This window comes from Ambystoma mexicanum, chromosome 4q, assembly GCF_040938575.1.
Source record: "Ambystoma mexicanum isolate Mex_15411 chromosome 4q, UKY_AmexF1_1, whole genome shotgun sequence".
NCBI classification, from domain to species: Eukaryota; Metazoa; Chordata; class Amphibia; order Caudata; family Ambystomatidae; genus Ambystoma; species Ambystoma mexicanum.
The window spans coordinates 1,019,083,214-1,019,109,735 of NC_090928.1; the positions used below are offsets into that span (position 1 = coordinate 1,019,083,214).

Here is a 26,522-nt window from a genome sequence, read left to right on the forward strand (position 1 = left end):
TCATCTCCATCTTAACAAACCTGTGGATTCACCTGTTTTACCTGGTTCCCCCTCTACTCCGGCTGAATGCTCCTTACATTCCTTGATTGTTGTGCCACCTCTGAAGTTCAATGTCGTCTAGACCAACCAATTATGCAAATCTTCTCAACTATTTGTGAAATGTGGTCTTTCGGCCATGAGCAATGGTCTTTCTAAGAACTCCATTTCCTGATTGGTGTCTGCATGCATCATTGGGGTCTGAAATGTGAAGTAGACAACTTTGTAAAGAGTTTTCAAAATGAGCCATTTTAATAAATAAAAAGGTTGGATAATCACCTCACTACCCCTATCCATGACAAGCATTTCCCTGCCTAAAATATACTAAAGGAAACACTTGTACATTCAATAATGTAATAAGGAAAAGCATGGCAGTTAAATTCAACAAATATATATAGCATACAATTAAATTCAGAATATGACCATTGTCTTGTCTCATAACATGGGTGAATTTCCCTTCCCCAGAGATAAGCAGGAAATCCCGGTTTGCCACAAAGTTCCAACACAGTTCTTAAGGATTTAGACTTGATACCAAAAAGTTCTGTTGACTCAATAATGTAGCAAAAGAAATAGTATTTTCCAATCCCTCCTGGAGTAAGAACACGTTTCACATTTGTGTTTTTCAAGAAAACAACAACAATTATCTTTGTCAGAATGATTTGCCACAAGCTTTGATTTCTCAAGACATGTAACTTCTCTACAGCAGGTTTATAGAATTCTTCTTTCAATGTCACAATTAACTTGAGTTGTTTTTGTTAGAACAACAGTTCATTACTTTATCAACTACTACCTGGTTATCTCCTGTACCAGGCCTTCTACTTCCACCACTTGTAATGTGGGAATACTCGCCTGCCCGCTCAATGCTTCACAAGAGTACAAAGTGTGCATCAGTGTAACTTCCAACTAAGAACAACAACTTCACAAGGTTTCTTTAGCATTAATCTTTACACCAATTTCAGGGAAACAAGGAATCACATTAGTGCTCTTTAGGTCTCCTTGGCAAATATGCTCTTCTCCCTCTGGATAATCTTCTCCAGAAGGGCAGCTTGTTTGCCACCTTTCTTTGCCCTTTACACCAACAACCAAATAGTTACCAGGATATGGTATCACTCTGATTCTTTGAGTGAAGGTGCCTGCTGTGAACCCTAGGACAGCGTCGGATCGCTCCGGAGTCACTCGCAAACTCACCGGGTAAGTTGTTTGTTCCCGCTCTGGTGTTAGAAGGTGTTCTGTTGTGTCTTCTCACGGCCGGGTGGACAGCCTCCTCTGGCCTACCTCTGCTCATGCCACTCGAGATTGGAGATTCTTCCACTCCAGAGAGGTCCAGGTGCAACCCAGCCTCCTGAAACCTCTAGCGAGGCACACTTCCCTTGCTGCTTCTGCATCCCGCTGAGCAACCTCTGCAGAACAAGCCTTCACTGAGCAAGCCTCCTATTCTCATGGTTCCTGCTGTGCAACCTCTGCAACAGGGACAACTTGAGGCAAATCTCCTCTCAGGACTTGTCACCGCTGTTGGCTTTTCAGTGGTCCTGGTGCCTTCTCTCACCTCCAGCTTCAGCTGCATACACGGCCCACACTGCTTTGTCTTCTCCTGCTGCTCTAGCGCCTGCATCTGAGGGGGATTTTAAGCCTCAGTCTTCCTCAGATGTAGGTCATATTCACTAATTAGATGACCGCTCCTACAGCAGTGTTCCTCTGAATCCCTCTTTCTCGTCTCAGTACCGAGGGAATCATGGGACGTTGTAGTCCCTGTCAACAAAGTTAGCTTTTCTAACATTTTGTATTTTGATGACCTGATTCCCTCTCTCTACAATTTGTTTTAAAGGAGTATCATACAAATTATTCATCAGTTTTGCTTGGAAAGAGGAATAAGGATTTCTAGACTTTTGGCAGTTATTATTCACAAACTTCCTTTTATTACCCCCTTGTAAGTTAAGGAGGTTTCTAGCTCTATGGGTTTGAGAAGGGGTTTTATTCCTTTTGTACCACACAAGTTCTGGCTGATTTCACCCACCTTCAGGTGTTCAATATGCAGAACAATAAGGTTATTCTGGCAACAAGCGATATATACTTTGGCATTTGTGATATGTCTTCCCTAGAGGAAGTCAGACACTGTGTCTCACCCCACAGATTCCTCTCACTTCCCTGGGCCTTTTCTCCTGTCAGGTGACCCTCCCACAGAACACTGCCCCCAAGGTCAGGATCATGAAGTGTCTGCCTTTCCCTGGCCACCTTTTAGGAGACTTTAGACAGGTGTTTAGTGAGGGATCTGTAGGATTCATCACCATCTCCTACTATCCCGGCAGGCCTAGAGCTCACTCTATGAGACTTTTGCTGCTAGACAGAATTTCTCTCCGGTATTCGCCTGGTGGATATCTGCAGGGCTGCCAGATGGAAATTGGTGCATATCTTTACGAGGTTCTACTATGTTGATAGGGAGGCCACAGAGGAGTCCGGGGTTGGCCACGCAGTACTGCACAATCTGTTTCGATGAGGATAGTGTTTCCATTTTTTGATTGTTGTAAGTACTGCTTTTTAATCTATTTAAATAGCAAGTAAAATGACTCTAAAAGAGCACTAAATTCACAGCAGTTTGACAATTGAAATGAAAACTGCTGTCAGGAATTTGAAAATAACATTTTTGTGTATGAAAAAATGCATTATAAAATAAAACAAGTGTTTTTACAAATTCCCATATTCCAGACACAAGGCCACAATATATTGAGACACAACTTGGGTTAAAACTCTTGTTTTTGCAAGTAAGAAATGGAATCTGACTGTTCCCCAGATAAGTCATGACTGGGGTTGTAGTGAAACCTTATCTTTTGCCAAACCCTTTGGGCAGCCCATGAAAGGACCCTTGTCCTAGGAGTGATAACACTAGAATATGCTACCCATCTGATTGATCTCCCAATGAGAGCAAAGATAGGGACAATACATTTAGAAGGTGGAGTCTGCAGTCTATATGAAGCCCCACCAAGAATATTTGGGAAGGAATAACTAAAAACTGGGAGCCACCTGTATTGACTGCAAACAGCCTTGCTGTGGGAGAGAGCAGCTTGGTTTGAATGCCAGGCCTTATCCAAGAGGACTGATTGTAAAACATATCCCAGATCCGGACAGGGAATCTAGTCTGACAGGGATTTGGGAGCCATATTCTGGGATGGGTGCTCAAAGAGGGAGAACATTACTTCATGCCAGCTGTTCCTGACTGTGTCACAAATGTATCACTCCAACTCTCTGAGGGGGTTCAGAGGATTTTAATGAGTCTTCACTGGGCCCTGAGGCTGTACTTCACTCTCTCTCATTTTATTACAAACCTCTGCCCAAATCCAGGTGCCCTTAACCTAAGTTAGTGTTACTGAATATTGAGACCTACCGTCTGCAGGCTGACTTACAGTAGAGGTGATGTTCTAAATGTCATCTACATAACCTCAGGGACTTCCTAAATGTCCCTATTCATATTTATAATGTTATTGCTTAAAACATGCACCTAGCTCAAGAGCATTTGGCACTCTACACTGGCGTGCTACTTGTGACTGCTTTATTGATGATACATGTAGTCTTCAACAATATCCTAGCCTGGATGAATGTAGTTTTTGTAGGATTGAGTAATTATGTGCCCCCTAAAATGGCATGCTGGAGTGTGGTGGACTGCTTAATGGGGAGCCTAGCGAGCGGCTAGGAACCCTATCCGCATGCCGTTTCCCCCATTTTGCAGAGGATAAAGACTTTGAAGCCCGGCTGTTTGGGCATTCTTGGCTATATTTTTCTGCAAGAACAGGCTGCTGTTGATGGTGTATCCGAAGGATGTTTCTGAATCCAAAAGATGCAGACCAAATAATTCTAGGGTCCTACCATTGAGCCATTATTGGATTAGTTGTTTAGCTGTGAAACCCATGAAATTGAATTTGGCTTGGAGAGGTTAAGTTTTCTGTAGGCAGCTGACATCCAGGCCTGGGTGATGGCTAAGTAATCATGGGGATGACTGATGCCCTGTGGGCTTTTCTACTCATATGTACAACTGAGTATCATCCCTGCATTGTTGGATGGCTATATCAGAGTTCTTTGAGGAGTGTGCCCAGATGCGTCATGTAAAGGTTTAAAAGGATCAGTGAGAGGATGGAGCCTTGCAGGATTCTACAGGAGATTGAGAGTTGGTTAGAAGGCAACATGTCCATCTGAATGGCATGGTGACTGCTGCAGAGGTATGAGGTAAATCAATTCAGGACATTGCCAGAGAATCCCATTCTGTCAGTGAAGGAGGGAGAGGAGGATGCAGTGGTTGATGGTGTCGAATGTAGCCGAGAGGGCAAAGAGGCATATGTCATGCTTATATATGATTTGGATTGTTGCTGCCTCGATAATACACTTGGGTCTGAAACCTGAATTATTGCTGTTTAGGCGGTGCTCGCGTCTGGCTAGTAGTTGTGCTGCCATTACTTTTCCCAAGATTCTGCAGATAAATGGGCCAATGTCAATGTTGTCTGTCTGGAGCAATTCTGTAGTCCTTAAGTATGGTATGGTAATGTTTATTTGTAAAGTGCCTATACACAAGGCAAGTATTTCAAAGCGCTCAAGGGTGCAGGGAACAAGGGTAAAAACAACAGTTGTTGAAAGCCCTTGAAATTCTGAAACCGTAATAGTCTGCACAGGTGTACTAAGTGCATATAATACAATAAACAGCAAATTGGCCTGACAACGATTTTACCAAGTGCATTAAGGTGCCACTATGCAGGGATTGAAGACATGGGGAACAGACAGATAATCTTCAGGCATGGTGCCCTTGGAACACACAAGTGCACAGACCGTTACAGTGGAGAGGGAGTTAGAGGGGGGGTGTTAGAGGGGAGGCAAGTCCTGGTGGGGGTCCAAGTGCTCCCAGTCGGTGGAGACTGGAGTAAGTGCATAGAGACGCCACTGTCTTGGGTTATTGTTCAAGTGCAGTGATGAGGAGGCGAGTGCAGGGCCCATAGGTGAGAGAGAGAGGACTGGCATGGGTGCCAGGGACCTGTGAGACTGTGAGGTACACCAGGTGGCCAGTCAGCAAGCTGCACTTGAAAGGGATGGACAGAAGGAAAGAGCAGAGAGGTAGACTAGCAGGATAGAGGGAGAGAGAAGGAAAAGGAGAAGAGGAAAGTGTTGAAGAGTTTCCGGAACTTAAGGAGATCAGGCTCAAGACAGAGGGAGGCAGGGCAGTTATTCCAGAGGGAGGCCCCTGCTGAGGATAAAGATCTCCCTCCAAATCTTTGCTTGCAGATCCGGATCACTTGCAGAAGGTTGGATGTAGATGAGCGGAGGGCTCGGGAGGGACAGTATTAAGGTAGGCATTGTTGCAGATGGGTAGATCTCAGGCCCCAGAAAGCCTTTTGGACAAGATGGTTGCAGCCACTGGGAGCTAGTGGAGGGATTTCAGCGCAGGAGCAGGGCTCAGGTCGAGGGTACACGCAGGGGGACGCAGTCCCCCCACTTTATTCAGAGGGTAGACTCAGTCTCCCCCAGCTAAAATGAAAAACATTGAATGTCCTCGTTGAATGTATGAATTAAAGCCCAAACCGCGTCGTCGGTTTGTAGGCCAGACACTTCACCACTGCACTATGTAACCTGTTGAAGAATAACAAGCAACTAAAGGTGAAATGTTCCATTTCTCTACTGCAAGTCCCAGGGAAAACATTTGTATTGGTTCTTGGAGTTTAAAACATGCACACCTTTTAACGTTTTCAAAAACACTATTAGAAGTAAATAGCCTCTCTTGGTTTTGTGTGTGTGTTGATTTTATGAAAGGCAAATGCCATTCGTCCTGTGCAATTTGGGTGGTTATGCAAAGCCAATTTAATGAAATGTGCATATTTCACCTTGATTTGATCATTTCTGGCGATGTCACATCTCATCCGTTTGCTGATGCGTCCCCCCACTTTAATTTTTAGGACTTGACCCCTGCGCAGGAGGGATGCGGTCCCTGGGCTTGAGGCCAAGGATAAGTCTTGCAGTTCTGTTCTGGATAAGTTGCAGCGGGTGCAGAGCAGAAAAAGGGTGGTTGAGAAAGAGGCTGTTGCAGTAGTCCAACCTAGAGAGAACCAGGGCTCTGGAGACAGTGAACCACTGGGGGAAAGTGAAAAAAGGTAGAGTGCCTTTGAGGAGGTGTAGCTGATAGTTAGACTTTTTAGAGATGTCCGAAATGTGAGAGGAGAAGGAGAGTGGAGTCGAAGAGGATTCCAGGGTTTTTTCACAGGTGGGTACGGGCGCAGGGCCAAGGGAGGCCGGCCAGATTGAGAGAGGGAAAGCAGGAGCAGGGGTCCCAATGCAAACGACCTCAGTCTTATTGGCATGTTTGCAGCACACCATCACTGAATAGCGGACAGTCCGATATGAGCGAGGAAGTGGAGGCAGCTGAGGATAGCCTGGAAGATAGCTGTGTGTCATCTGCATAACGACGTTAGAGGTGAAAGTGGCAATCACATGTGCCAAGGCAGCCATATAGACGTTGAAGAACCAGGGGGATAGGCTAGATGCCTGGGGAACGCCACAGGTTAAAATTAGCCTACTGCAAGGCAGAATAACTGGTGGTGGGCAGAGCAGATGAGTGGTAATAGCTGGTCACGTGACCATCATCCTCCTCAATACTGTCTGCCTGGAGATGGAATAGTAGCCTCCTGGAAGGGGGGCAGAACTGCTCAGTGGCGGGACCTAATCACGTGACCAGCAGGCTTTTCAATGCTGACTGACTGGATTGAACCAGAAGCCCTAGTGTAACCTCTTGGAAGGTGGAAAAAACCGGCCATGGGTTAACAGCTGATTGGCAGGACCTGGTCACCAATGCTGTCTACCTGGAGCTGGATTAGGGTTCTAAAGTAGCCTCTTGGAAGGCAGGAATACTTGTGCTGGGTGTAGCAGCTGAGAAGCAGGCTCATGCCACTTGACCAGCAGCCTCTTCAATGCTGGCTGACTGAATTGGCCCTTAAACCTTAGTAACCTCTTAGAAGGTAGAAACACTGCTGGTGATTGAGCAGCTGATTGGCAGGACCTGGTCACGTGACCAACAGCCTCCTCAATGCTGACTCTATGGAGCTAGCCTAGAGTCCTTAAGTAACCTCTTGGAAGGCAGAAAAACTGTTGGTGTGGCAGACAATCTGAGTGGCAGGACCTGACCACACAAATAGCAGCCTCCCCAATGCTGTCCCTTCTTTTTCCATTTGGTAGGGTCCTTCATTTTTGTACACTCTGGGTCTCAGTGAGCAGGAGCCTTCTCTGGGGATGGGTGGGAGGAAATCCTCGCCTTTTCTGGTCTGGTAGGACCCCTTATCTTCCTGAGAGGACTGTTTTTGGGGAGAGCTTGTAATCTCCTTCCGCTACCCTGAGGTCTTTGCCAATGGCTGACTTTCTCCTGGGATTCTTGTATCTGCTCCAACAAACCTTTGCATGTCCCTTTGGCTAGGATGATGTTTCCTTCTTATCGGTTGACCGGTACTGGGTGGTGGTGCGACTGTGCTGCTTCCGAGGACTCTTCCCCTTCCACGTGTATCGGGTCGAGGCTTGCAAATCTCAACTCCATGATTATCGCCCAGACGTCCCCATCCCACGGTTCTGTACAGGCAGTTAACCAGGAGTCTCCTGTTTCTTACGTATCTTCTGCATTCTCTGGGCATAGGCTGACCACTTTGTTGGGGTTAATAGTTTCTCACTTCTGACACCATGTGTCACAGATTGCACAAGAATCACTCCCACTCTCTGAAGTGGTTCACGGGTTTCTATTGAGTCTTCAATGTGCCTTAGGGCTATCACTCTCTCTCAGGTTATTACGAACCTCCACCCTACCCCAGGCATCCTCAACCCGAGGTTATTGCTAACAAATACTGAACGCTACCGTCTACCAGCTGATTTACACTAGAAATTATTATCTAAATGTCAACTTTCTAAACTCCCTCAGTGCTCTTCCTAACTGTCCCTTCTCTATTAAGTTATTAATTTTCCATAGGGACCAGTGAATTCTGTCTAACAGATTCTGTTTAGGAATCTATCATGCTCACTCAGACCTCTTCTTCTACTGTGTCCTCTCTACTCTCCTTCTCCAATATCCAGCACCTTCTTGCTCTCTTTCCTCCCATTGCTTGTTGCTGTGATGTCTGCAAACATTTCAAAGGGGGGGCTAAGCCCCACACATATCGTCAGTGCGTCCTTGCCTTGAAGTAACAAGATTAGCAGACCCGGATGAGCAAAGTTCCAGTTTGTGTTCACCGGCATGGGGTTCAAGCTATGAGAGAGTGAGGGTTTTGTCCCCCTTCATTGCCTGGTGGTCTGGGCGGACTGTCCATTCCTGCATAGGCTTGATTGGGCTTCCTGCCAGCACTGTGCTGCACCAGACTATGGCTTCTCACTGTGACTCTCCCTCTCTCCCCTGTTGTTGGGGGTCGGTGGTGCTGGTGTACTTGGGAGTTGTGACTTCTCTTGCGTCTCTGTGTTTATTTGCTGACACCTCGATGGGTTAAAATACTGCTCAGGTTTTAATGGTATGGAGCACTTGATCAGAAATCTTGTGGTGATCTTATTGATGGATTGCTGGATTGGATGAATTTTCTTTGAAAACCAAAGGGAAAGACTTGCAAGCATCTTGTATTGGAGGCATGGTTTGTATTAGGTGTGGGCTGCAAAACGACATGATGGTGTGGGGGGCAGGAATTGGGGCCTTCTTAGTAGCAATTGTCCTTGGATTTAGGAGTGGTTATTTACTTCTCCCTAGGTCCCTTAGCTCTGGCTGATAGGGGTTCCCATCACTTCTTGACCAGGCCAGGGTACTGCCTGCCTGATTCTGAGAGAGGCAGAAGCAAAGTGAGTATAGGTGCTCTAACAATTTGTACTTATTTTCTAGAGAATTGAAATACATCCTGTATCCATTTTACATTTTAAGGTATATATGTGAAACCCTGATTACATGCATAGAATTGTGAACCAGAATTCAGGACAAGGTGTATGTGCCATTGTGCAATCAAATAAACATAAAACCTGTACTGTAAGCTTTGTTGAGTGGCTTTCTCCTAAACGCTCTGTAATACCCTAAGAGTTTGGTTTCCTGTTGATTGTAAGTGGAAGAAGCTGAGGCCTTGTGAATGCAAAAGTCAATAATTGCAAACTAGCTTTCCTTTCCTGAACCAAATGACATGGGGGTTGATGTTGATCAGAGTAAGTTAGATTCTGGGTCACCCAATCCAATTAGCAGTTATTGTTATGGGTGTTACATTGTCATGGGTGATCGCCACAGACATATGGATGCAACCTCTGCTGTTTAAGACCAAATTGCCACATGTGGCCTGCTGTTGGCTTTGCAACAAAGAAAAGGCACTCTTTCCAACATGATTTATTAATATGGGCTGATTTATGCTTTCTGGACCTCCATGTTTAGGATTATCTGACGTTTATATGGATACCTTGGCCGTGATGCCTAAATGCAGCCCTCATAGTGTATTTCCACACTCGGTGATGGACAGTTGACAAAACTCCTTTATCAAATGCTTGCAATGGGTGTTAATGTAATAACATAATTGGAAGACTGCACTGCTCTGGTCGAACGAGAATTGTTCATTCTGAACATTGGATCTGGTGGACTCTCCTATTGGTATTATGCCCAGGAAAGCCTTCATGAGGATTTGGCCTTCTATCTTGACATTTTTTGATGATTCCCAAACCAAATCTGACTGCATGCTGTCATTTGTAGTTTTAATTCAGCTATGCACACCTAAACAATATGCATTTTTTTTATAGATTACGATAAGATCTGACGCCCCTAGATTAGATTCTCAAGCGGTACCCGCTCTGTTTTATGCGGACGATTTAGTTCTGATGGCGAAAACTCCAGTGGGGCTGCAGCACATGTTACAAGCTTCAGATTCCTATGCTCAATCCAACTTTCTCTCTATTAATCTAGAGGAGTCCAAGGTAATGGTATGTTCTGATAAAAGGACAGCCGCTGCTAAAAGATACAAGTGGTTCTTGCAAAATCAGGAATTAGAGCAGGTGTCCAATTATGTATATTTGGGGGTAACTATTGCTGAACGAGATGATAAAGTGTATGTTAAATGCGTGGAGATCAAGCTTGACACTTCAATGTCTCAGGCCTCACTGATTCAGAATAAATATGGCACATTTTCCATCAGTCCCGTTCTCAAATTTTATTTATAAAAAACAACACCCATACTGATTTATGGCACCGAAAGTAAAAGTATCATACCAATCACAATCTGGAATAGATTGGAGGCAAAATTATGGAGACGGTTGTTGCAATGTGTTCCAGGAATTTGGATAAGGCGAGAACTGGGTTTGATCTCATTAAAGAGCAGATACATATGGAACATACTAGTCTTGTATCGCGAATGCATACTAGCTATGCCATCTGAAGCTATAATTGGAACCTTGGCAAGACACATGTGTCAAGCTGAGGATGTATTCATGAGAAGATGGAGACATCAGATTCAGCAGGCACTAGAATGTGCCGACATTACTCTTGATCTCCTAATTCAGAATCCATCAAAGGCAAAAATGAAGCTGTTCCAGCATGACTGGATTGACATGAGAGATAAATGTAACAAATATAACGGATTTGCGACCCAACTATTTGGTCATAAAAACTATGCTAGCCCGAACTATATTTGATTAAATCGCCCTCTCGAGAACACAGACTCAACTTTATGCGAGTCAGATTTAATCTCTGTCCTTCCAGAGAAGTCATGGCCAAACGTAAAATCATAAGTAAGGAAGAAAACAAATGCAGATTCTGTGGATGTGAGAACGAGATTGAATACCTTAAAACTTTTAATAGTGGTCTGTGTCAAACTGTCATCATTGAGATCACAATTGCTGAAGCCTATATTTAAGGAATTTGGAGATATGTCACCAGAGTTGCTTTGGCAACTTATTTTTACTGGTCAAGTGGCCACTTACAGGATGGGTGTGATTGCATTCTTGAAGGCTTTACAGCAGGATTCTGTCCAAATAGCGAATGTCTTAGGAAATATTCCATGATCGAATTATTAAGGTTGATGATATCGACGATGTGGCTGAATTTATGCTCTAAAGTGTTGTAAAACGTCTAAGGGATGAATGTTCTGAGTCTTTTTCTTGATGTGTTATTGTTCCAAAGTTATATCCAAGCAGCACTTTGACAGCATAGTGAGTGTTCATGTAAAGGTTTAGTCCATGTTTTAACTTTTGTACAGACTTATGATTATGTTGTATGATTTGACCTCCCCACATCAGTTGATAACGTGTTGCATTTGGATTTATAAGTGTGATGTAGTTTAAATGTTTTAATTTTTCTTTTAAGATGATTATGAATTGTATTTTATTTGAAACATTTCTATCAAATATTGAATAGTTGGCTTTAGTCAGCTGTTTCAATAAACAATAATAGATTACATTTTGCTTACTCCCCTATCTCTCCTTTGCCTTCTCCACACCCGACTCCAATAGTCGGTAGGGTGTCTCTAGTAGAGGGTGTGTTAAGAAAGAGTTTCAGTGTTGATTTTGATATTGTGGATATTTAAACATCAGTCTACAAGGCTTATTCTTAGATCATAGCTGTGATAAAATGTTAAGTGCCTCGCATTCTAAATTGTAATCCTTTTGTATTGAAATCAGTGGCTAAAGCCTGTATTCTTCCAATGTCAGCATTTGTTAATTGGTGGTAATGCTCATTTAGAAATTACACATCCCAATAAAATATACAGTTTGTTTGTTTAGCGGTATATACAGTTTGCAATACATGACCTGAACAGAAATATTATCCAGGACAGTAAAACTACCCATAAAAGCAGTAACAATATTTTCAGATAACATGAGAATTTAGGCTGGATTGGAAAGCAATGACATGATTCAGATGAGCAGCAAGAATCACAACTTTACTAGTCGATGACAGTGTTAGTGGTAACTATTTGTATACAATATATTTGCTGGCAATGAATGCCCTCCTCCCCTTGCTTGTTTGCCCTTTTGGAAGCAATTTATTGTTTCATCATTATTTTCTTTATTTTATTGTTTAAACCGCTGACCTAGCTCGAGAGCAGTCCATCACTGTGCAGTGCGTGGGTAGCCAGAGTTTGGCCTGGCATCTTTTAACAACAGTGCACTACTATGAGTTGTGGTCTGTACGTCCAACCTCAATAGTCCTTGGTGAGGTGCTGTTGAAAAAGCCACGTTTTGAGAGATTTGTGGAATTGGAGGATTGTGGAGACATTCCTAGCCCATATCGTGTTCCAAAGGGTGAGTGCATGACAAGAGCCATATTGTTTGTGGGTCCTCTCTTTGTGGGCGAGTAGGGATTTGAACTAGTTGGTTGATTTGCTGCACAAGGAGCGTGTGATACCTGAAAAGTGGAGTTAGACCGAAGATATGCTTGTGTGCTACTCGTGAATGCTCTGTAGATTATACATGCAACCTTGAACAGTATCCTGGCCCGGAGAGGAAGCCAATGTAGTTTGCGTGGAACAGGGGTGATTTGTTCAGATTTCTGTATCCCCATGATAAGACATGGTGGAGCATGGTGGACAGCTTTTAGGGGCAGCGATCTATGTAGCTTGAGTTTCTGGTGAGTGAGCACTGAGCAGGATGAGTGGATGTGTGCCTGTGGTCTGTGCATGTTAGAGAGGGGGCAACAACAATATTGATAAGGGTCATTCGGGTAGCTTGGCAGAGCTGCCCAGGGAGCTTGGCCATCATTCAAACACTTGCAAGGGTGGGCATAGGCTGTGGAGTTAGATGAGATATGGTGGTGTCTTTTGGAAAATAGTAGTAGTAGTGATTACTTTGTAGGTGAAATTCAGAAAACTCGGTCTGGCCCTGCACCCTATCAGGCCCAAACAGACACAAACTGGTGAGGTTCTTGTCTTTGTCTTTCCTTTGCTGAGAACGCAGGCAATTAGATTGCCTAAGAAAGACTGGTAAAATATGTGGTGGGCAGAGCAACTGAGTGGCAGGGTCGGGTCACATGACCAGCAGTCTCCTCAATGCTGCCTGCCTGGAGCTGGCCTGGAGTCCTTAAGTAGCTGCCCGGAAGGTGTGAAAACCTGGTGGTGGGCAGAGCAACTTAGTGCAGGGCCTGGTCACGTCAGGCCCTGGCACTCAAGGCCTGACGTGACCAGGCCCTGCCACTCAGTTGCTTGTTGACCAGGCTCTGCCCTGGTTGCATTCAATGTATTGAATGCAACAAGGGCAGAATGAAAAAAGGCCTCTGTCAAAGATATCAAATTAAATGATAATGCATTCAGCAGATCCACAATATCTGCAGCTTGGGAGATGGAATGATAGCACAGATGGTTATGATGCACAGAGAGATGATTTCCAGACTATTAATCACTTGTGAAATATATCTCGAAGAGTTTAGACCTTTTGTTTGTGTAGGTGCCTTTCCCCGGCTTACTACGTGTAAGAGAAAATAAAATAACCAACACAACCCCTGTCGGGGAAGGAGGCACTGAGAACCGGCTGTAAGAGTTCAAAGGATGGTTTATTTCTCCAGCTAGGAAATAACCCAAAAATGCCCACCCTCATTTACATCATCACCCATATATATATCAATTAAAGTAACTCTAACAAAAAATACTAAATGGACCCGATTGGCCAGGCGGTGTGGTGCTGTAGGTGTGGGTGGCATCTCTTCCTTCTGATTGGCTGAGTGGCTGACGAGATCATGGACGTCAAATATCTTGTGCTCCACGCAGGTCAGGGTCCGGTCACTGGTCACTACCTAAGCTAATATGTAGCATTCGTAAAACACTAAATAACAAATTATCTAAACATTTTATACTTCTTTTCATATTTCTACACAAATCACACATAGTATTTATTGTCAGTACAATTGGGTCATTCGTAGCTTTAATTGGAGTCCTTGACCTTTAGTGTGCATGTAAAAAGAGTCAAGCTGTGTTTCACATATCTCCTAAGCTTTAGACCTATTAGTATAAGTAAAAACATATATTATGGCAAGGTGCTTAAGGTTAGTAGTGGGTGTGTTGGGTGGGTTTTGCAGCGCAGGCGAGGGTCTGGCCCTTGAAAGAAATACCTTACAGGGAGCGCAGGGTCAGGATGGCAATAAATTACTCTAAATGGGGGTGGGTGGCTTGCACGTTTATGGGGACGAACGAGCAAAAAGTGCTTAGCTCATACTGGTTCACATGCTGGTTCTCATGCTAGCAGTGATCTCAGAGGAAGAAAACTGTATCATATTGGTTGTTGCAACTTTTTCCAGCTTCAGCGTGAGAATGGGAGCGCAGAGCTTTCCTTTGCAGGGGGAGTGCAAGGGTGGGGGCCAGCCAGCTGCCTGCGCGCCTTGTGTGTGTCTGTCCTTGGCTGTTACGGTGGAGGGGGAGCTGAGCCTTGCTGTACTATCGCAGTGAGGCCTGTTTACCCAAGATGGAGTCGAAAAGGGGGCACAAAAGATGGATGCCCCATGTTCTGCTCAGTAGTCCCATCTATGTAGCGGTCAACCGTGGTTAACTTTACATAAGGGCCAGGGGCAACCCCACTACTGGAGGCACGTGGTCCAAATCCCGTACTGAGGAGTGTACGGCGCGAGGGGAACTGGGGGTCCCTCGCTCCCATACATTTGCACAACCGATATCAGCTGAATAGTGCAGCAATACACATCCTCATGGAAGTGAAAGCAGTTTTTAATTACTATAGGTAAATAAATTGATTGCTGAATCAAACCATGCCTAACACCGTCACTTTCTTTTATAGAGAGAAATATAGATGCAGTTTAATAGGTTGTTGGCAACCTGGGAGCCCCAACTCCAAACAGCTATAATTCTTGTGAAGTGACCCGACTAGTGTTGTAAATCAGCCAATGTAGAGACAAAAAGATGGCGGTTCCCTCCTTGTGATGACCTCAGACCCCTGCAGGGGTTTGGGATCTTCAGACACCAGAAATAATTTTAAAGAGCATGGATGGGTAGCCACACACAGCAAGGATAGCTAGGATCATCAACTAACTTCTTTACTCACTCCAACTAGTTGGCTTCTTGAAGTGACCACGTGGTGTCAAGCAGGAAGTGGCGGAAGGGCAGAATAGCCATCAATTTGCCAATTGTCCCATAGCCTGCTGTAAGTATCAAGACTTTCCTAGGAACCACAAAGTAGTGTAACATGCACAGAAGAAAAGTGCTTAGCCGGAAACATAGACAAGAAGTCCATGGGAAGTGGGTATGAACAAATTCCAACGCATTTGCCCTCACTTTTATGTTGCATTTCTGGTCATGTGACACATCCAATTATTTCTAATGTTCTAATTCAAATATCACTTTTTTAGGTGAATTACGTTGGAACTCCAAATCATATGAATGTTAACATAATGAAGTTCAAAAGTGAACATTTCTTGTTTGAACTATTAAAGAGCACTTCCAAGTGATACATTGTCATACAGGATGGTATTTGAGGCCCTGAACCAGAAGTGGGCAACCTCTGGCACTTCAGATGTTATGGCCAACAACTCCTATCAGTTTGCTTGTTTTAGCGACTCACTAGGACTAATATTGCTAGCCAGTGCCACATATTCTATTTGTGGTCACTTCCTCATGCATATATTTGTCAATATAAATTGATGATGCCATGAAACGCCTGGAAACACTTGTATGTAGGCGCGTTATAAATGCCATATCATGTCATATGCTTGTACAAATGGAGCAAAATAAATGATTTCAACTTCACATTCTTTAAATAATCCAAACGTTGTATGGAAATGCTATACTTTCCTATTTGTCGTACTTTCACTGGTTGCAGGCATAGGAAGCTTGCCTCTCAGACCTGCTGAGAATCACTCTGGCGGTCTCATGCATTTCAGAACTGTAGACATCTGGAGACGATGTGCCCTCACTGAACTTCTGTCCTTTCCTCGTGTACCTTGCTCCACTGCCTCGAGGCCACATCTGCTCTATATTCAATTTTAGAAATACATCGCCATGTAAATATAGAATCGTGATTTTCAGATTTGGAAATAGGAAGATTTTGATATATTTGTGTACATTTAGTGTTGCATTTTAATGCATTGCCACCAGCTCTTGCAGCCGTTGAGTCCCCCTCTCCCTAGTGAATTCTCCACCGCTGCTAGTCCTTTGCAAGAAACCTCATAATCTTAAGAAGCTCAGAGAGTGGCACTGCTTGGCAGGGCTTCCATACATGCATACATACCCCATCTCATTTGGAATGTGGCCACCCAATCCTGTTTTTCTTTCCCTTGCATTCTGCTACTTGTAGTTATGTTTATTCCCCTAACCATAGATCAATGGCTACAAGTCATTTAATGCAAAGAAGGGAGGGCTGGATAACCATCTCTCGAATGACATGGGGTCGGTTGAAATGTATGGAATGTAAGGAATGTCTCCCAACACTTCAGATAATCCAGTTCTGAGATTTCAGGAGGAGCTACCTTGTGAAGGAGAAAGAGGGTTATGGGGTAGGTTTATGTGGCGAGCCAGAAGGAATTGGATATAGGATTTTCAATACCACCAGCTCTGAAGTCCCTTAGACCTTAATTGAGGAGGAGCAATAACATCACGGGCAATAATTCGTGGAGATAATAACAAAGCAGACACATTTTGCCTTTTGGATTTCAGCACCCTTAATGAGGTGGAGCATTAAAAGAGGCAATACTTTGAAATACTGCCTTTTATTTTATATCTGATAACTGCCATGTTATTTATGGACACTCAGAATTTGCACCTAAATTTACACTTTTCCTGTGGGCCTATTATATCAAACAATAAATGCTACTTAATTGTATAAACTTCACATTGTGTACTCATGTATTCTTACAGCTTTGTCAAAGTTTGCGTCACTCACAAAAACAAAGTGTATGAGCCATCAATCCACTCATCCGGGGAATATCGACCAAACACTTTGGGAATGCTAAATTTTCGAGAGGATCAGCCGGAGAAGTGGCGAAGTGCTAAGGTAAAATATGCTGTTCAGCAAATAAGTCAAACTGTTTTTCATGCAAAACCGTATTCCAAACTAGGGGGCAATAGTGCCCCTGAATACTTCAGTTACACAACTGTGGCTTTGAATGTTTAGACACCTTGTTTTAATTGGTAGCGCTGCTTATCCTCAGCTGGTTCAAATCCTACCTAGCATTTGTTTGGTGCAGAAGTAAAATAAAAAGCATAAACATGATTTGCACCCTAAAAAAGTTTTGCTTTGTGCCTGAATGTTAAAGCATTCTGTATTTGTGAATGAAAGCATCATATGTCCAACATGCAGAATATGCCAGAAAGAGTTTATTGAACTCCATCCAAGTACATTCTCAGAGTTTGTGGCGATGCGTGTATATTTTCTGAATTGCACTGATAACCTGTGACCTTTGGCTTCAGTAGGTGGTGCAGCTGTCTGCACCGTGTTTAACACTACCAAAGTTCATTGTCTTGTCGTCCATATTAACGCTTCAATGGTTTGTGGATGTAGGGATTGTGCTGAAATTATCTGTATATGTTTTCGCATATATTCTGTCAGAGACTGTGATGCTGTACCTTTCATTTCTGTGTTTGTTTCTTTACCACAAGAGATAACCTGCCGTAAAATATTAGGTATTACCCAAATTGACTTTTTACAATTGACCTTTTTGTCTTAATTGACCTAATTATATTGGTCCTAAGTCACCTTCTGCACAATTGACCTTTATGTTATTTTAGTTATTTTATATATGTATTTGGGTTGTTTTTGGATTATAAACAATATAAGGGGATTGCGTGGCGGGTTGCAGGGTTTTTTGTATTGGGTGGGAGGTTGCAGGGGGTTTCCCCCTGCATATATGTCCTAATTGACCTTTTAAATGGATTGATTGATTTGTTTATTTATAGATCGCCTTACACGGGGTCAATTCTCCCGAGGTCAATTCTCCCGAGGTCAATTGTGAAAAGGTCAATTAGTAAACATCTAAATATTACATTTTTGAACAAATAAATCATTAATTTACAGTGCTTTTGTGAGTTTTCGTACATGGTACATATGTAGTATCCAGAGGATGGGCCAAACTTCCAGTTCCTTCTGCATGTAAAAAGATGATTTTTCAATTTGCTTTATATTTCCAAAACCAAAAAGTGATAGGTCTCGTGCAGGGATATGCAGTTCGGGTTGGACTGCACCTTTTGGGGTCGGACTAAGCCCGATTTTATTATGGTCTTTCCCCTTTCTATAATGGATTGGCAGGCTGAATAACGATGGTCTGGAGGTTTTCCCAGAGCTATGCCAGTTATTAAATCCTCTTTATTGTGGAATATCAGTGCCTTCTCTCCTCATTCTCTTTTACCTCTCAGCAGTATCCAACACAGTAGAGCACCAGATACTAGCCAACAGTCTACATCACAGCATCGGGATCAGCGAGATTGTCCTTAGATGGTTCAAACCCTACCTTGCTAACCGCCACCAGTTTGTACAAATGGATTCATCCAGATCAAATCTACGCCTCTGTAGAATCCTGCATGGATCCACCCTCTCACCTGTGATCTGATCTTTACATGGAATCTCTCATAACCCTCCTGGCTCCGCACAACCTCCACCATCTACTGTTAATTGACCTTTGGTCTAATAACAGTAATGTGTTATTTCAGCTGCGGTTCAAACTACAAAAATATGAGGGATTGTGCTTTGATGTCTAGGTCCCCAATTTTAGGAACAAGCTGCCGGATACATTGAGGTCTATTCCTTGCTTGACTAAATTGAAAAGAGAAATTAAGACTTATCTGGGTTTCTCTCTGCTTTCATATTTGCTGGATGCTTGTCTCGGCTGGGGGTTGTTTGTCTTGTTTTCTTTGTGTGCACCCTGAGGCCTTTGGGTGTGGAGCTTAAAATGGAGTTTAATGTGTCCATTTTGGGATTTGATTTACTAGTTGCACGCTTTCCATGTTCATTTTTTATTTTGTGAATCATATTTGTGTTTATATCAGTCGCATATCAATCATCATATTGTCCATTGGGGGAGTCATGCCATTTAAAGTAGATGGATGCAATACTGTTAGAGCGCATGTAGTTGGTGCATCTTGGGAAAGGTGCACTGTAAATGTTCATTAGGCTGATGCATGTTGCACAGTCTGCATTCACTGATATTGTCCCGCTTCTGCGAGCAAACGTGAAACCATTCCATGGCACCAACTGCATGACCAGTTGTTGTACACGTGTTTGCCAATAAAATGTAATGGGCAGTGACCTCTCTCTCCGCTTGACTGTTGATCGGTTGCAGGGCGGCTCATTCCTTAATGCACCAGACAATGACTGGTATGCTTAAGAGGGTAATGTTGACTATTGAAAAGACCAAGATATGTAACACTGTATGAACTAATTCAACTCTAACTTGTGCTCTTCTACACCCACGTCATCTTCTATCTTGTAGTCCTAAATTCATTTACTAATGTATGCGTAAATTTGTGGCCATACCCTGATGGAATTATTTTTTAATGCGTTTACTTATATACTGCCAGCTCGAATCAAAAGGCTCTTTGAATAGCAAAAACGATATTGATGGCTAGCTCTGACTTTGATTGACTGCTACCAGATCCCCTGCATTTCCGTTCTTTGCGTTTCATTCGTTGATCAAAGTACTTCAAATTAGGTCTATATCCGAGTTCAAATTCAATACTGAGTATTGCTACTTCCTTAGCCACTTACTAAAGGTGGCACACGGAGCAATCTGTGATCTGTTTAATGTTTGCCTTTGTAAATAATGGGCTTCATCTCCAAACGTCAGTGGAAGCCATTTTGATTTGGCATAGTTTACAACACCCTTGAATGATAGCATAATGTTTGCTTTTACTCTTTTGCATAATAACCCATATGTACAACTTTCAGATTTTGTTGTACTTCTATGGGTGGTGCAAATTAAGATTGGTGTGTATGTATGGCTTGGCACGGTTTGTGCAACTCAGCCAATGCTCACTGCGAGTGGTGTTATATTCTTGATTTTAATTGCAATGCCGTTTTGTACAAAAGCTCCAAAATCATGTGCATTGTTTACGCTGAACAGGGACAGCTCAAGAATTCAGAGGCTTAATTTGAAGAGCCTAAGCATTTTGCACAGTGCGTCAAATTGACCTTTACCGTATTCGGCTTTTGCAATGGAGTGGGATGCGGAACCCATCATGGGTTTAATGTGGCACAACGGTGTCTGCAGAAACTTGGGTGGGACCGGGCCTGCTCTGCCCATCGCCGCCAATGATTGAATCTGCTGTCACCAGCATCCAGATAATAATGAACACCCGGCTTGACGACCGTGATTATGATGATCATAATTGATGTGCAAGCGCAGTGTGTGGAGATGGTTACAGCTGAACTGTACAGCAGAGGAACATGCCTTGGATATGGATAATTTTCTCTTTCAACATTGATTGGGATAAAGCACATGCCAACTAGGCGGTGTTCGAAATTTCGAACAAGCGTCATTTTCACAGGAACTGTAAAGGATTGGGCGGTAGCGAAGCTGCAAATCTATTTTTATTTCAAATCATCACATGGTTATGGTACATCCAGCTGATTGATAGTGTCACAACAGCACAATCGTTTGTGCATAGACATTTTGTTCTAAACCAAATATACATAGTCTTTGCATAAAAACGAAGGTGACCAATCTCTTGTAATAGAGATAAATGGACACATTCAACAACATCATAGATCTTTACAGATGTTTCCTTTAACCCTGGTACCTTCATTATTTGTGTGCCTGTTTATAGACGTCAGTTACACACTCTGTCCTATATGTACAAGAGTCAAGTAACTCCTTTGTCATTGCTCTTGCTTACACTGATAAATGTGCAGATTTCCTATCGCTACTATTAACACTGAATACCCCAATTGCAGGGGGAAACAGGATTCATGGTGTTGTACTGCTAAAAAGGCATGAGATGGCAGTGAACACCTATGAGGGTAAATATTGATATGGGTGGAGTCTAGGAATATATTTGAATACCCAAATTGTAATTTGTTTACAAATAATGCCGGAGTGTTTTATTATTTTTCTTTAAATCCTAGCTGGCATTGGATAGGAAAATCACTTATTGTCTTTAGGCAATGCTTGCCCTCAGGGCTCAAGACAGACATTCGTTGTAGGACTGCTGAGACTCTCAGGGGCAGATGGGGTGCCTCCATCTTGGATTATGCTGGTCCAGATCGGTTCGAACAATGGGACCATGTGCTTGGCCGGAAATGCGTCTGTGGCAATGGCCCTACACCCGTCACCTGAGTAGGGCAATGCCGGATATCGTCAGACTGGAGCGACTGACATGATTCTGTGATCACGTGATGCTGGGAGATTGGATGGAAATGGAAGAAGGACTACACCAGTGATCAAGAACAGTCATTCTTATGTTTTGGGGCAGGAGAGATTAAATGGATGTGATGTGTATGGTAAGGGGACCGACCCAGCGCAGATATAAGGGAAAGGCGAATTGGAGGCGGGTTGGGTTAGATTAGGGTGGGTGCTATTTCTTTGTGTTTTGCAAACCTGTAATAAAGGGTGCCTTGCTTTGTCCATTTCCAATTCGACTCCTGAGGTGGAGTTGAAGAGCGCTGAGTTTGGAACTTAGACTATCATTCTCAGAAAAATGTTTGGGATGATTGTGGTCTTGTGCAGAAGAAATGTGACCAGGCAGTTCGGGCGGGACTGCCTCATATCAGGTGCGATGAAGCCAGATTTACATTTGGTTGCTCCCCTTTTGCAATGGCTTGGCAGGCAACGTACAATGGTCTGGAGGGTTGCCCAGAGCAATGCCAGAGGTTCAGATTAATTCTAAACATTCCAGTCATCACCTCTCAGAACTGCATGTTCTGGTCAAAGACAACCCTTATGTGCATTTCTCCTACATTTGCTGAATCTCCTCAGTGCAGTGAAGGCCTGTGGTGTCAATGCTCAATCCCACAGCCTGGAAAGACATGACGAATCTGCTTAGGGAAGAACCATCATGATTCTGTGGTCCCTCTTGGGAGATCTGATGCCACATCACACCTCTTGAAGCCCAACGGAAAATCATTTGTGAAACCATAATAGGTCTCACAAATGTTTTCCCATACAGAGGCAATCAGATGGGGGGGAAGAGGATCCCCCCATAAGTGGGAGAAAACAAAAAATAATGTGCTTATATACTATTTTTTCTTTCTCTTTTTTGTAGTTATATATTGATATTTACTGGTTTTGTGTTTTAATGGTGTTAGCTATCGAGATGTTGTATTGACAATTGATGTATTGCTTTTGAAATGTGAATACATTGTTAAAAAGGAAATATGTAATGTTTGCCTGCTCTGCAACTGTAATGTTGTGTATAGAAAATTAGGATTCTCTGTATGCATGAGGACGACCTAAAAAATCAGCCCTAAAACAGAGCATGCCCGGCTGATGCAGAAACAGTGGGGCTATATTGGGGATTCATAGTGAATCCTCCTCATTCAAATGAAAGTTGCTATCAGTCTCCTGCCCTGAAGACTGATTCAAAATTTGAAAAGATTGACAAACCAATGTTTAATTTCCAATGCAACAATTATGTAGGGACTTACCCCCCAAAGCATACGAAAGCTTCAAATTATTCAGAATAGTGTGCACCAAGAAGCTCTCAACATTCCCAAATGGGAACACATCTCTGCTGCCAGAAAAGCAGCTCACTTGTTGCCTATCCGTGAAAGGATCATATTCAAAACCATGTCTATTACTCACAGGTGCCTGTCCAACACTGCTCCGCCCTAACTCTCGCAGAAAATCACCAATGTTTAGTCAACAAGGCCTACCCAGACTCCATATGCGCACCGGCTCCGCCAATCCAATGTCAGACACGCAAAAGCCAGAGGCTCAAGCTTCCCATCCATTGCAGCCAGACAATGGAACTCTCTTCCTCCCACCCTGATAGCTGAACCCTCATACTGGGTATTCCGGAGATCCCTCAAAACCTGGTTGTTCGCCTAATAGTCTTCCCTCCCTATGATATGCTACACTTTGTTCTGTTTCATACCGCTCACCTGTATGCTTTTATCTCTTCTGAAAGTAACTGGTTTATCGTAACAGGGCCTTGATGCCTACGGATTGCTGCCCACTTTATAAATGAAGAAATACATATATATATATATATAGACTGCAGAACTACAAAATGCTTTTTACTACAGATTCACTTTCCACACCCGCCCGAGCCACAGCTTTTGCATTTTTTGCAGTCTCACTGCACTTAACATTGCCTGGGCATCCCAGATGGGTCCCAAATAAGCAACAATTAGCTTTCTTATTGCAAAGAGTAACCATAATTTTAGAGAAACATTATATAAAAGGTATATCTCAAATTTGGACCCATTACGAGTTTGATTGTATTTAAAGAGGAAATGGCCCTGAACTCAAATACCTTACCACCACTCCTTTTTGCAATAATTCTGCCAAATTAAGTGTGGTGTAGTGGCAGCAACTTCAAGAGGAGTAGACCAAAAGAGACTTCCACTCCTCCTCTGGTGAAGGACAGGTGATACTTGTCACTCAGGGCCTGTGCCGCCCTCCTGCACAAAATTGTAAAAGGGATAAATATTGTCCTTTGAGGCAGCCACACCGTCCTTATCCCTTATCCCAAGCAGGTACATTAGGAAATAAGTATAATATAAATTGAAGATGATGAGAATAGGTGAAAGGAGGAAAGGAGTACACATGTATGCATGTAAGAGATATGAAAAATTTTACACTAAACACAATCATTTAGGAAGACACATACATAAAGAAGTGCATACATTTGCAAAAAACATGAATAACACATGGATATATTTCATTAACATAGAAATGCTACAGTTCTCTTCTCTCCTTATCTTGCTTCCTTAGAACAGCTGATCATAGCACTCTGCGCTTATCTTCCATACCATCTGCCTTCACTGTAGTCCCGCACAGGAGGTAAGCCATAGTGTGGCTTCTCATCATGATGCACAGCCCCCTGCATCATCCTATGAAAAGTAACTTTAAGAGATTCCATTCTCGCCACTTTTCTTTGCCACGTGTTAACATGCGCCAGCAACTGCAAGTAAACCAACTATTAAACACACTTGTGTTTATGGACTCGGCATGTGGATGCTATGAAAAGTGCTCTTAGTCTTCATTTTTTCTGCATTGGCCCTGCTGCTCATTGCCACTTTTAAGATGGCTGCCACCCTTTTAGGGCGTACTGGTAGCCTTCTGCCTGTAGCTGCTCCCCCACCATTGGCTGCTCTCTCCCTCATCAGCCAATCAGTGGCAACTGGAGGTGGCAGCCAGCCTTTTCTTAAAGGCCCACATATAAGGCCCTGTCTGTTCCTGTCAGTGCCTGGCTGTGCCACCGGGCCGCACTCACTTAGAACTACAGCCACGATGCTCCATCATGCTGGAAACTCCACTCGCGCACCTCTGGAATGTGACATCTCCCCTCTTGCTATCACGTGAGTACAGACTGTTGCTTGGTAACTACTTCATCTCCAATTGACTCACTCCCTCTGCCTCTCCAATCACTCACTATGCAAATGTCCCCTGTACTACAGTGAAACCTCACTCTGCTTTCACTCCCCCAGTTACATTTTTACTGCCTTCATCCTGCATTGTATTTAGGTGTGCCTTCATCCTGCATTGTACTTGTCTGTTAGTGTAAAACTCAAATTTAGGTGTGCCTTCATCCTGCATTGTACTTGTCTGTTAGTGTAAAAATCATATTCAGGTGTGCCTTCATCCTGCATTGTACTTGCCTGTCAGTGTAAAAATCGAATTTAGGTGTACCTTCATCCTGCATTGTACTTGCCTGACTGTGCCTTCATCCTGCATTGTACTTGCCCGTTAGTGTAAAAATCGTATTTAGGTGGGCCTTCATCCTGCATTTTTTTGTTTTGTCCTCTTACCACCCACTTGGCCAACTGTGTATCTGGTTCAGAACAGTGCATTGCAGCACACACACACCCACACCCCTCTCCCTTTCTCTCTGCCTCTCAATTCCTCCTCTCTCTATGAGATGGCACTCTCCATCTCTCCAATCTACTCCAACTGCTACACCATCACCTATCCCCCCTCTTTCACAAAATGTGGATGGAAAAAGCATAACAAAGACACCCTGGCTCCAAACCCTGGCCTCCCAATTGCAGACACCTATGCCTGTACATCTTCAAGAGAAATCTTCACTGACATACTCTTCTCTGTCCCATCTCCTGATTTGTGGACCTCTCATCCCACTGTCACTCTCCCACCTTACACTTCGACATCCATTAATGGAGGCACCAAGTGGGAAATCCTACTTTCAGGCTTCTTCGCATCCCGCTGCTGCATCAATGTCTAACTCACGGGCACAGTCCTAGTTCAAGGCCCTCAGGCCAACCTCCTTCTCTTTGACTGGATCTTGCCATCTCTCTTAAATTCCCTTCCTTCCCCTGCCTCTCCCCCTTCTACCTCCTCTGCTCCCCCACTTCAGAAGGAAGCACCGTGCCCCTGCACTCCACCTCAAAATACCTTCAAAGGCAGTGACCCACGCCACTTTGCGACTCTCAGCACACGTTCAGCCATCAAACACTCTGCTGACATCTGCCTTATTCTTGGAGACACTGACCTGGGCATACTTGGTTCGATGCCTGCTCAGTTACTTCCTTTGACTCACTCCTACCCGATGGCTTTAAGATCATCTCAAAGCCTCAACCCCACCATGCTGGTGGAGGGGTTGCCTTAATCTTCCCAGAGTGGATTCCTTCTTCCATCCTTCCCACTCAGCCCTATTTCTCCTTTGAGAGTGTAGTTTGCAAATTGGTCATTCTCCCTACACCACCTAGACCATTGCTACCATCTACCGGCCCCCAGGCATTTCTTCTCTGTTCCTCTCTGAGTGGGCAGACTACTGTTTCTCCCTACTCTCTACCACCCCCAACCTCCTACTACTAGGTGACTTCAACTTCCAACTGGACTCCCCTTGCACAGCACTCTTCCCTATCAGTCTCCTTTCTTCCCTCTAGCCCTACACATTCTGCTGGACACTTGCTAGATGCCATCATCCATTCCAAACTCACTCTCTCCACTCCCCTGGTCCCCACTCCCCCAAGGTCTGACCACTCTCTCCTCTCCATGCATCTGGGTCCCTATGGCCCTGTGACAACCCTTCATAAGGGTCTGCAAACCTCGTTCACGAACATCTGTCAGATGAAATGAGTGTCAGCTGCTGCCTCCTCTTCCACCTTCATTCCACCTTGCCCACCCAACACAGACTCTACCACTGATTCTGCCCTCGGCAACCTCTATCTGTCCATTACTAACACCCTTGACATACTTGCCCCAGTCATGAGGATCTGCCTGAAACCTTCCTCCAAGCGTAATATCTGGTAGGTCTCTGAACTTGCAGATCAAAAATATAAGTGCAGTGCTGCTGAACGGAAGTGGCACACTTCAGGCTCACCCTCTGACAAACTGGCCTGCTGTCTGATCCAGAGACACTTCAGACTCTCCATCCGAGCCAAAAAAGGAGAGGCCACATTCAGGCACAAGTGTCCAGTGCATCCAACAACACAGC

General features: G+C 43.8%; 1 protein-coding gene across 1 annotated transcript in view; it reads left to right on the forward strand.

Annotated features, from left to right (window-relative positions):
* Positions 1-26,522, forward strand: part of SPATA17 (spermatogenesis associated 17) — a 1,004,194-nt gene that overhangs the window by 790,166 nt on the left and 187,506 nt on the right. The window contains exon 9 of the mRNA XM_069608580.1: positions 16,833-16,968. Coding sequence (XP_069464681.1) covers positions 16,833-16,968 — 136 coding nt within the window. The remainder of the gene's footprint in view (positions 1-16,832; positions 16,969-26,522) is intronic.